The sequence below is a fragment of the Pseudoliparis swirei genome, chromosome 20 (genome assembly GCF_029220125.1).
Source record: "Pseudoliparis swirei isolate HS2019 ecotype Mariana Trench chromosome 20, NWPU_hadal_v1, whole genome shotgun sequence".
Classification (NCBI taxonomy): domain Eukaryota; kingdom Metazoa; phylum Chordata; class Actinopteri; order Perciformes; family Liparidae; genus Pseudoliparis; species Pseudoliparis swirei.
This window is the reverse complement of record NC_079407.1, coordinates 17,649,169-17,661,687: the sequence shown is the minus strand read 5'-3', so window position 1 is coordinate 17,661,687 and position 12,519 is coordinate 17,649,169. Positions and strand designations below refer to the sequence as shown.

The 12,519-nt window shown below is 42.7% G+C and overlaps 1 protein-coding gene across 1 annotated transcript; it reads left to right on the top strand.

The window, feature by feature from the left end:
- Nucleotides 1-391: 391 nt before the first annotated feature.
- Nucleotides 392-3,944, top strand: aldoca (aldolase C, fructose-bisphosphate, a). The gene is made up of 8 exons (XM_056441085.1): nt 392-570; nt 733-944; nt 1,120-1,174; nt 1,279-1,439; nt 2,133-2,216; nt 2,332-2,506; nt 2,615-2,814; nt 2,908-3,944. The coding sequence occupies exons 1-8, from the start codon at nt 459-461 to the stop codon at nt 2,998-3,000; spliced, it is 1,092 nt and encodes a 363-aa protein (XP_056297060.1). The 5' UTR covers nt 392-458; the 3' UTR covers nt 3,001-3,944.
- The last annotated feature ends 8,575 nt before the right edge of the window (nt 3,945-12,519 follow it).

Genomic DNA, 12,519 nt, shown 5'->3' with positions numbered 1-12,519 from the left:
ACATAAAAAAATATTTAATCAATTTTACATTTGAACTTTGTATGTCTCTGTTGTATCCGTTTCAAATCTCTTTGGTATTTTTCTTGTATAAAATGTGAATTTCACCTCTCGGGATCAAAACAGACTTTTATTATTTGGTGAGTGGTTTAATTCCTTTCATATAAGTTTAAGACTTTTTTTTGTGTATACCGAGACATTGGTTTCAACCTTTGTCGTCTATAGAAGCTCATCCCCGTTGAGAAAACGCCAATAAGGACTGTCAGAATATCATGCCTCCTTAACTGTCTCTACTCCTTTTGAGAATTACAGAGGGAGAAACAGATGTGGATGAACCTTTTGACATTTTCCATCCGAACAAACTTCATGGATGTGTGATATTTGTCTTTGTTTAGTCATTAATGTTTGAATAATACAATCACACCAACTTCCAAAGGCTGTAGGACAATCAGTCACCCGCGATGACGCACCAGACCCCCACGCTCTCCGAGGCGCAGAAGAAGGAGCTACACGAGACTGCTCTACGCATAGTTTCTCCAGGGAAGGGCATCCTGGCTGCAGATGAATCTGTGGGTCTGTAGAACTCCATCTTTTCACTTTATGGTAGAAAACATGCAGGCCAAAAATATTGCTTTCTTTCTGACAATTACGATCAACAATGTGACTAATAAAGACCATCCAGTCCAAAGAGTGCACAGTATAGATGTTAAAAACGTGTGTATATGTTAACTGCAGGCAGCATGGCGAAGCGCCTGGCACAGGTCGGGGTGGAGAACACAGAGGAGAACCGCAGACAGTACCGGCAGATTCTCTTCAGTGCAGACGATCGAATCAACGGCTGCATCGGAGGGGTCATCTTCTTCCATGAGACGCTGTACCAGCACTCTGATAATGGCGTTGCCTTTGTCAAAATGATCAGGGACAGGGGCATCATGGTCGGCATCAAGGTGCGGCAGTTTAGTTCCAAATCATTTCAATGCGGAGCGTCAAATCGTACCAACCCTTGAGCGAATATAGGTTGATTTTCTGATCCAATGTGTGTCATCGTTGTCATGAATTCTGGTTATTAGTCGTTTCTGTATATGATCATTTCACATCAGGGTTCTACACCTTATTCCACAGGTTGACAAAGGTGTCGTGCCTCTGGCAGGAACTCGTGGGGAAACCACCACGCAGGGTCAGAACAAAATTATCTTGGTTTGCTGCTGATATCACTCACACCCTTCAGAGGAATGCATTATGTATTCGAGACAAACAATCACTCTTTTATAAACCTCACAGGTCTGGATGGATTGTCCGAGCGCTGTGCGCAGTATAAAAAGGATGGAGCTGTCTTCGCAAAGTGGCGCTGCGTGCTTAAAATCAGTGACACCAATCCATCTAAACTGGCAATCACAGAAAATGCTAATGTTCTTGCGCGCTACTCCAGCATCTGCCAGCAGGTCAGAACTCAACAGTGTAAAACCATGTCGATACAAGTTTATGATGCATCTGTGACCGTGTTTACATGCATTCGAATAACTGGCTTAGTCGGACTGAAATCAAATTATCCATTTCATGTAAACACCTTTGTTCGACTATGTGCGGTCCGACTACGATCCGATTAACACCCCTGGATAACTCGATCCGATCCGGTTGATAATTCGACTATCGCGGCATGTAACGGTGAATTGGATTAGGAACTGGACTTTGCGTCTTTGCGCATGCTTGAGATCCCAACGCCCTCCTCCCCCCTCCCTCCCATGTCGTGACCCGGAAGTCGAAAGAGTCGAAAGAGACGATAATGTCACTATTAACATCATGCAAGAATAGTAGAGGGATGTAGCTTCGCCTTGCTCTCTGTTCGCCATCTTTCTCGAAATGTTGATGTTGTTGTTGTTGGTTGTTGTTGGTAGTGGTGAAGAGGTCAAGCGGAAATGGCTGTATCACCACGAGTTGTTATGAAAACAGCGCCACCTATCGTATCGGATAGGACATGCTTTCGGCCAATGATTCGAATTACTCACTGCCATGTATATTGGGATAACAGCAGATCCCCCAAAAGATAGCACAGTCCGCCTAAAGCAAGATTTGAATTATACCATCATGTAAACGCACTGTGTGTTGGTCTGCTAATCTTTCCTTTTCTCGGCCAGCATGGCATTGTGCCCATCATAGAGCCGGAGATTCTGCCTGACGGAGATCATGACCTGAAACGCAGCCAGTACATCACTGAGAAGGTGGCTTTTCCACCTCGTGTACACGACCTCTTCTCATGTGTGACATTGTTACTTCAAGAGAGGCAGGGAAGCGCCCGCCGGCTGGCCCTCTGCTGAAACAATGTGTGTGTTGCAGATCCTGAGTGCCGTGTACAAGGCCATGTCGGACCACCATGTGTACCTGGAAGGCACTCTCCTCAAACCCAACATGGTCACCGCTGGACACAGCTGCCTCACTAAGTACAGCCCAGAGGAGGTTGCTATGGCAACTGTAACCACCTTGCGCCGCACTGTCCCCCCAGCGGTCACAGGTGACCCCCCCCGAACGCTGTCCTGTCTGGAGACGATTTTACAGAAATGTGTTTGAAGTCTGCAGCAATAAAATGAAAGTAAAACAAGATTCTTTTGTTCACACACAGGAGTGGCTTTTCTCTCAGGTGGTCAGAGTGAAGAAGAGGCCTCTGTTCACCTCAATGCCATCAACAACTGCCCTCTGGCCAAACCCTGGATCCTAACCTTCTCCTTCGGCCGAGCCCTGCAGGCGTCTGCCCTCAGAGCATGGAGAGGACATAAAGAGAACGAGAAAGCCGCCACTGAGCAGTTCATCAAGAGAGCGGAGGTCTGCAAATCCTGATCCCTAACTTTACCACTAACCAGCATTTGTTTCCTATTCTTTGTTAATTTGTTTGTTTAATGTCTTCTCTGTCCACAGGCCAACAGTCTGGCATGTCAGGGGAAGTCCACTGGTGGGGAGAACTATGACGAGACTGGCCCGCGCAGCTATGGCTCCTGTTATGCATACTAAGAAGCCATGTTTCCATAAGCCCTGTGTTGTCTTTCATCACCATAACAAAGAGGAATTGTATCGTGGATAATTAGGTTATTTCAGAATTCTGACACTCGTGACAGCTTTGTCTTTTTGCCTTGACAAAGGAGGACAATCAGAACATGGCTGGATATTTCTAATGCATGTTGCGGGGATAATCGCTTTACTTTTGTTGTGGATGTACATGCTCTTGTGACAGTGCCATAACTTAAGGTTTAAAATCTTGCATTTACTACTTCGTAACACAAATACTAACGACTCATTTGCTGTTAGTAAATTGGATATTTGCTGCTCATAAATGACATAAGTTTTATGAAAAATAGGGGAAATTATGGAATTTATGATGTGCAATTTCCCACCTGTTAGGTGGAAATATCTTCAAGATGTGCAAAACTTCTCTGTGTACGCGTTTGAATACTTTAGTTCTGTTAGCGACAATGCACAAAAATAAATATTGCACCTGAATTGGCTTCAAGCTCATCTGTCCGCAGTGTCAGGTAGAAAGCAAGCTGACATTTACATTGTAAATCTAAATTTCTATTAGTTTGATGAACATAGTTCAAATGTAAGCAGTCAAGCAATAAAACAGTGTGTTGATGCCTTTTGTATCGTGACCAACAAACCATTTACCAACATGTTTAGTATGGAACAATACGTTAAGAATAAGATAACCGGTACACCTACGCGATAAGGGATCTATACATTTATAATAGTTGTTGATTAAAACCCAACAGGAGTAATCTAACAATTGTATTGAACTGTAACAATAGTAATTGATATGCTATTATATCATTATGCAAGAGTATACCTACAGTATGTGTTTTCATTATCTTTGTAGCAAACAAGTGGGAGTTTTCTACATAATATTGAACATTTCTGTGTCCGGCTGATCATATAACCTGTTATTAAGTTTAGCATCAGTTTCAAAGAAAATAAAGTGTATTGTTTTTGTGGAGAATAGAAATGTATTAAATGTATTCATGCTTTCTTGTTTGACCTGTTATTTTTCTTTCAATACGGTATCTGTCTGCCCGAAGTCTACTACTTTATCAAAAAATAATCCCTCAAGAGTAAGAATTGCGGCCATAGTGACGATATACAAAAATAATTCCCGCTTGATCCTGACGCAGCTGTCCCCTCTATAGCGATGACGTCACAGCTCTAGACTTCCCCACACACACATTGAAAACTCCAGGAGGAGCGGAAAAACACGGGGACAGTTGAATAACTATAAGAGCTATCAAAAGAAACTGAATTATAAAGTTAGAGCGAACAATTTTGTCAACATTTTAAAGCTGGAATTGTTTCTTTAACTGAATGTATGCCGATATTGTAAGCTTTTAAAGTTGAACAAGTTAAAGCGGATTTGAAGATTTCCACCATTGGATCCCATTAATTACTCATTCCATAAAAAAATTAATCATTTGATAATGTGGAAAGATAAAACATATTTGAAAATATACAGTAAAAGGGGAAGGTTATGTCAACATTTAAAAAAATAAATGATTGAATTAGCTGAAAGTATGAAGATCTTAAAGTTGAAGACTTTCTCCATTGTGCTGAAGCATTCCAACTAATCAACATGATGAGCATGTCTTTGGGAGGAAACTGGAGAGGGAACCCACGCTGCCAAGGGGAGAACATGCAAACTCCACACAGAGGGACCGCCACGACTGGGAATTGAACCGTCAGCCCTCTTGCTGTGAGGCGACAGTACTAGCCACTACACCAGCGTGCAGCCACACACATCTAACCTTAAAAACTAACCTCCATTTAAAAAAGTTAAATAGTAATAAAAAAGATAAAAAGTAGTAAAAAAGTAATGAAAAGTTCTAAAAAAGTTACAAAAAGTTATAAAAAAGTTATAAAAAATGTTAAATGTTAAAAAGTAATACAAATGTAATAAAGTATTAAAAACCAGTAACACTGATATTCACACCTATGGGCAATTTAGAGATCAAAACATGCTGTCTTTGGACTGTGGAAGGGAGCTGGAGAGGGAACCCATGCTGCCAAGCTGTAACTGGAAAAATATAACTGTTATTGGATCAATATCACGGTAAAGTAATACAAATTAATAAAGTTATACAAAATAATAAAAGAAAAAAAATTAAAACGTAATTTAAAGTACAAAAGTAATAAAAAAGTACAAAAGTAATGAAAAAGTACAAATGTAATAAAAAGTACACAAGTAATAAAAAAGTAATAAAAAGTACAAAAGGAATGAAAAAGTACAAAAGTAATAAAAAAGTAATAAAGTAATAAAAAGTAAAAAAGTAATGAAAATGTAATAAAAAATAAAAAAGTTAAAAAAATTTAACAAGTTAGAAAAAATTATTAAAAAGTTAAAAAGTACTAAAAAGTTATAAAAAGTTATAAAAAAGTTAAACAAATTATAAACAAATAATAAATAATACAAAGAAGGGAACTAAGTTAGACAGTAGCGAGGTTCATTCTTAACTAACAAATACAGCTACTAACCAAGTAATTTAGTTGGTATGAGTCTGCATTAATCTTCAGTCAGGAACAGCCCCACCCATCTAACCTAAAAAACTAACCTCCATACAAAAAAGTAAAAAAGTATGAAAAGTTACAAAAAGTTAAAAAAAGTTACAAAGTAATAAAAAATAAAAAAAGTAATACAAATGTAACTAGAATGGGCACTCGGTAGAGCGCATACCTTCGCTTATCACAAGATTGGGCATTGAATTATGAACATTTTGGCATTAGTTGCATGCCAATTGGACAAACATGTATCGTGCTATGGTAAAAAAAGAGTTTGACCTTTCCATGACCTTGACCTTTGACCCGATTGATCCCAAAATCTAATCAAATGATCCCCAGATAATAACCAATCATCCCACCAAATTTCATGCGATTCAAGAACATTTTGACCTGTTCATGACCTTTGACCTTGACCTTTGACCCGATCGATCCCAAAATCTAATCAACTGGTCCCCGGATAATAAACAATCATCCCACCAAATTTCATGCGATTCGGTTCAATACTTTTTGAGTTCTGCGAAAGATTTTGACCTGTTCATGACCTTTGACCCGATCGATCCCAAAATCTAATCAACTGGTCCCCGGATAATAAACAATCATCCCACCAAATTTCATGCGATTCGGTTCAATACTTTTTGAGTTCTGCGAAAGATTTTGACCTGTTCATGACCTTTGACCTTTGACCTTTGACCCGATCGATCCCAAAATCTCATCAACTGGTCCCCGGATAATAATCAATCATCCCACCAAATTTCATGCGATTCGGTTCAATACTTTTTGAGTTTTGCGAATAACACGCATACAAATAAATAAATAAATAAATACATGGCGATCAAAACATAACCTTCCGGCATTTTCAATGCGAAGGTAATAAAGTAATAAAAACCATTCACACCAATGGGCAATTTAAAGATCAATTAACCTGAGCATGTATTTGGGCTGTGGGAGGGAACCCAGGCTGCCAGGGGAGAACATGCAAACTCCACACAGAAAGGACCACCCCGACCAGGAATTGAACCTACAGCCCTCTTGCTGTGAGGCGACAGTACTAGCCACTACACCACCGTACATCTTAACAATAAAATTAACCTCCATATAAAAAAGTTAAAAAGTAATAAAAAGGATAAAAAGTAGTAAAAACTTAATGAAAAGTTATTAAAAATGAACAAAAAGTTATTAAAAAGTTAAAAAGTTATAAAAAAATTAAAAAAGTTAAAAAGTAATACAAATGTAATAAAGTATTACAAATCATTCAAAGTCACATCTATGGGCAATTTAGAGATCAATTAACATGAGCATGTCTTTGGACTGTGGGAGGGAGCTGGAGAGGGAACCCACAGGGGAGAACATGCAAACTCCACACAGAGGGACCGACCCGACCGGGAATTGAACCGTCAGCCCCTCTTGCTGTGAGGCGACAGTGCTAGCCACTACACCACCGTGCAGCCACACACATCTAACCTTAAAAACTAACCTCCATTAAAAAAAGTTAAATAGTAATGAAAAAGATGAAAAGTAGTACAAAAGTAATGAAAAGTAATAAAATAGTAATAAAAAGTACAAAAATAATTAAAAAGTACAAAAGTAATAAAAAAGTAATAAAGTAATGAAAAAGTACAAAAGTAATAAAAAGTACAAAGTAATGAAAAAGTAATAATGTAATAAAAAGTAAAAAAATTACACAATTAATGAAAATGTAATAAAAAGTCAAAAAATGTAAAGTTATCAAAAATTAAAAAAAGTTAAAAAGTTATAAAAAATGTTAAAAAGTAAAAAAGTAATAAAGTACTAAAAACCATTCACACTCATCTATCGGCAATTTAGAGATCAACTAGAAAATGCATTTCGTGCTGAAAATGCGTTGGAATGCTAACATCTGAAAGCTTGAAGCTGAAAAATAAAAACTAAATTGCTGAAAATGTTTGAAAATAGCTGAAAATGTCTAAAATTAGCTGATATTTAAAAAAAAGAAGCTGAACATAGCTGCCAACAGCTGAAATAGGCTGAAAATAGTTTAAACATCTGAGCATATCAAAAAGGGAAACTTCCTGCTGAAAATGTTGAAGCACAAACATATTGGGTAGAAATGTATAACTGGAAAAGATAAGCAAAACTTTTTCTTCTAAATATTCCAAGTTATGAATCACAATCCAAGAAATGAGAGCGAGGGGGAAAAGTCAGACATGAGAACAAGAGAGAGAAAGACATTGAGAGTCAGAAGGAGAAAGATGAATAAAAAAGAGGGAGAAACCAGGGTGAAGGATAGACGAGATCTAAACACTGAGTGTATTTTGTACAAAAGCATTTTTTAAACCCTGTCAAAAAAACATGCTCAAATCACCAACATAGTAGAATCAATAGAGAGGAAATATTCAGCCGAACGCGCTGATATGGTTGATATTCTTGTGGGTTAAATGTGACTTTGAATAAAGACTTAAAAACAGGAAGAGGACCAATGGCTGATCAGCTTGAAGAGGACCAATGGCTGAGCAGCTTGAAGAGGACCAATGGCTGAGCAGCTTAAGGAGGACCAATGGCTGAGCAGTTTAAGAAGAACCAATGGCTGAGCAGCTTAAGGAGGACCAATGACTGAGCAGCTTAAGGAGGACCAATGGCTGATCAGCTTGAAGAGGAATGAATAAACTGTTGCGCAATATGCATGATACTTATTTTAGCTGAATTGTACAAAAGCCACAAAATACAAAAGGTAAAAAAGGATTACACGGCCAGAAAATCTTCCAGAAATATAGATGTGTGTAAATATATATACTAGTGCTGTGCTGTGAAAAATAACGCGTTATGATAAAATTACAGGATTAATTAGTTAAATTTTTTTAACGCATTTAGCGCATGCGCAGAATGAGCTTCCAATACGTCTGTTGTTGGTCGTTTCTAACCAGCAGCATGTCATTTCGTCTCTACGTGTCGCATTAACAATACTCGGCTCTCTGTCTCGCGCGCCGCAGAGCTCCAATGCCGGCGTGTGCGCGCACATCGGGACGAAAAAAAAGTCACTTGTACCCCCCCCCCCCGTAGGTGGACGTCACAAAAGCTGAAGCTACATATGGAGTGAGTACCAAACACCATCTCAGAATCAGAATCAGAAACAGGTTTATTGCCAAAGAATGAATGTTTTCACAAACAAACGAGGAATTTTTTTGGTGGAAGGTGCAACATTTGGACATGACAAACAACAATCAACGCAAGGAGGGAGGAGGAGTGGGAGGAAGAGGGAGGAGGAGGAAGAGGAAGGAGCGGGAAGAAGGAGGAGAGAGGAAGGTGGAAGAAGAGGTGGTAGTCCTGGGGGTGACAGTCAGTCAGTCCCGGGGTCCATTGATGAGCCCGACCGCCGTCGGGAAAAAGCTATTGGTGTGGCGGGAGGTCGTGGTCATGATGGACCGCAGCCTCCTCCCCGAGGGGAGGGACTCGAACAGGGAGTGTCCAGGGTGGGAGGGGTCGGCGACAATCTTTCTGGCACGCGACAGTGACCTGGAAGTGAACAGGACCTGGAGGGAAGGCAGATTGCAGCCAATAACCCTCTCGGCCGGCGGATGATGCTCTGCAGCCTGCGCTTGTCTTTGGCTGTGGCTGCAGGGTGCCAGACGGTGATGGAGGAGCAGATGATGGACTCAGCGATGGCCGTGTAGAACTGTACCATCATCTTCCCTGGCAGGTTGAATTTCCTCAGCTGCCTCAGGAAGAACATCCTCTGCTGGGCCTTCTTGGAGATGGAGCCGATGTTCAGCTCCCACTTGAGGTCCTGGGAGATGATGGAGCCCAGGAAGCGGTAGGACTCCACAGCGTCGACGGGGAGTCACACAGGATGAGAGGGCGGGTGGGGCTGCATTCCTCCTGAAATCCACAACCATCTCCACTGTCTTCAGGCGTTGAGCTCCAGGTTGTTCTGGCTGCACCAGGTCACCAGGTGGTCAGTCTCCCACCTGTAGGCGGTCTCGTCCCGCCAGAGATGAGTCCAATGAGGGTGGTGTCATCCATGAACTTTAGGAGCTTGACGGACTGGTGACTGGAGGTGCAGCTGTTGGTGTACAGGGAGAACAGCAGAGGAGAGAACACAGCCTTGGGGAACCCGTGCTGGTGGTCCGGGAGCCTGAGACGTGTTTCCCCAGCCTCACGTGCTGCTTCCTGTCGGTCAGGAAGTCTGTGATCCACCTGCAGGTGGAGTCGGGCACGTGCAGCTGGGAGAGCTTGTCCTGCAGCAGGGACGGGATGATGGAATTGAAGGCAGAGCTGAAGTCCACAAACAGGATCCTGGCGTAGGTTCCTCGGGAGTCTAGATGCTGGAGGATGTAGTGAAGGGCCATGTTGACTGCATCGTCTGCAGACCTGTTGGCTCTGTAGGCGAACTGCAGGGGGTCCAGGAGTGGCTCGGTGATGGTCTTGAGGTGTGACAGGGCCAAGCGTTCAACGGACTTCATGACCACAGGGGTCAGGGCGACGGGCCTGTCGTCATTGAGTCCTGTGATCTTGGGTTTTGGGGCGGGGATGATGGTGGAGGCCTTGAAGCAGGCTGGAACGTGGCATGTCTCCAGGGAGGTGTTGAAGATGTCGGTGAACACCGGAGACAGCTGGTCAGCACAGTGCTTCAGGGTGGAGGGGAGGCGGAGTCCGGGCCCGCTGCTGCGGGGTTCTGCTTTTAAACAGCCTGTTGACGCTCTCTCCAGGATGACGAGGCGTCGCTGAGTTGATGGAGGGTGCTCAGAGGTGTGAGCCCCTGATGGGCTGGGGAGGGTGGGCTGATGGTCTGTGGCTTGTTGGTGGGGCTGTGGGGATTGTCTCAGGACTGCTCCATTGTCTTTCAAAGCGGCAGTAGAACTCATTTAGCTCGTCTGCCAGAAGCACATTGTTCATGGAGTGGGGTGATTTGGGCTTGTAGTTGGTGATCTGCCTGAGCCCTCTCCAGACAGAAGCAGAGTCGTTTGCTGAGAGCTGCTGTTGCAGTTTCTCAGAGTACAGTCGTTTAGCATCTCTCACCGCCTTGCTAAACCTGTATTTGGACTCTGTGTACAGGTCCTTGTCCCCACTCCTGAATGCCTGGTCCTTCTGCAGTCTTAGCTTCCTGAGCTCCGCTGTGAACCAGGGTTTGTCGTTGTTATAACTCACCCTGGAGCTGGATGGAATACAGCTGTCCTCACAGAAGCTGATGTAGGAAGTTACAGCCTCTGTGTACTCATCCAGGCTGTTGGTAGCAGTCCTGAAGACATCCCAGTCAGTACAGTCAAAGCACGCCCGTAGATCCTCCAGAGCCTCACTGGTCCACTTCTTGAACTTCCTCACCACAGGTTTGCAGAGCTTTAGTCTCTGCCTGTATGAGGAATCAGATGAACCATGACGTGGTCAGAGTTTCCCAGTGCAGCTCGAGGGACGGCGTGATAGGCCCTGCTGATTGTTGTGTAGCAGTGGTCCAGAATGCTCTTCTCTCTGGTAGGGCATTTAATTAACTGTCTATATTTATGGAGTTCGTGGCTGAGGTTTCCTTTGTTAAAATCCCAGTACAATAACTAAAGAGTCCGGGAAGGTCCGCTCCACACACCGTATCTGTTCGGCGAGGTCCGCTGTGCCTCGTGCACGTTCCCTGCGGCATGTAAACTCCGGCCAGGATGAATGAAGCGAACTCACGTGGGGAGTAGAAGGGTTTGCAGTGAATGATAAAGATTCCAGGTCCGGCGAACAGTGCTGTAGAATCACCGTTACGTCGTTGCACCAGCCGTTGTTGAGGTAAAAGCAGATTCCTCCACCCTTTTTTACCGGAGAGCTCCGTGACCCGGTCCGCTCGGAACAGCTGGAAGCCAGCGAGCTGGGCGCAGAGTCTGGTATCGAGCCACTAAGCCATGATTCCGTGAAACACAGAACGGAGGATGAGGAGAAGTCTCTGTCTCTCCCACCAGCAGCTGGAGTTCGTCCAGTTTGTTGCACAGTGAGCGGACGTTGGAGAAATATGCCCGGCAGCGCTGTACGAGATCCCGTTTCCGTGGCCGTACAAGCGCTCCACGTTTCCCTCTCCGCGGCGTTTCACCACGTGGGTAAGGTGAGCACACCTTTTACAAAAATGTCCAGTAACTCCACAGAAGTTAAAAACGTTGGAAGTAAATCCGCTGGAGTTGTTCCCCTGATGTTCAAGAGCTCTTCTCTGGTGAAAGAGCTCTGGGAATCCCAGCAGAAAACAGTATTTAAAACGAAAACAATAAAAAACATCGCGCACCAACACACCGAGGCGACCTTTCGCGGCGCCATCAGGTACTCACCTGAGAAACTCACTGAAAAAGTTATGTGCACCCCTGTGTATAAATGTATATATCCGTCTTTTGTCATAAAGCCTTATGTTCTCACAAAAATATACCAAGAATATCGGTAATATGTGATTAATCATGATTAATCCACAGAAACCTGTGATTAATATGATTAAATTTGTTAATAATTTCACAGCCCTAATATATAGAATATATATATATATATAATAAAATGAAACCATTTGAATTCAATAAATGTAATTAAATTAAAATACACCAACAAGGGGAACTATATAGAATAAGCAAGCATGTTTGGGGTCATTCCGTGAAATTAGGATGCTTTAAATAAAACATGATCAAACCCAGGTGAACCCCCAAAAAAACAGAGATTCAACTGACATAAATTTAATTTAGGAAACATCTAGAATCTTCAATCAGTTGTAGGGCTGCAACAACGAAAAGAACGATTCGTAAAATAGTTGGCAACGAATTTCATTATCGATTCGTTGTGTCGCGCGATAATTACGTCACTCAATAAATCGCGGAGTATAACAACAAGTTGAATTGATCGCAGAGCGAGTTTAACAGAAAAAAGAGCAGCGCGGAGGGGGAGGACAGACCATAACGCTGCATTGTGAAAGCCAATCAGCGTTGAGCTGCTACTCCGTTGGTGAATCTAACTGGCTGCTGCTACTCCCACCCCCCGGAAGGGGGGCTAACACACTCTTCTCTGACGCGGGCTCGG

Coding starts and splice junctions, on each gene's coding strand:
- aldoca (XM_056441085.1), top strand. CDS start 459: ATGACGCACCAGACCCCCACGCTCTCCGAGGCGCAGAAGAAGGAGCTA. Junction 571..732: donor GGCTGCAGATGAATCTGTGG/GTCTGTAGAACT, acceptor TGTTAACTGCAG/GCAGCATGGCGAAGCGCCTG. Junction 1,175..1,278: donor TGGGGAAACCACCACGCAGG/GTCAGAACAAAA, acceptor TAAACCTCACAG/GTCTGGATGGATTGTCCGAG.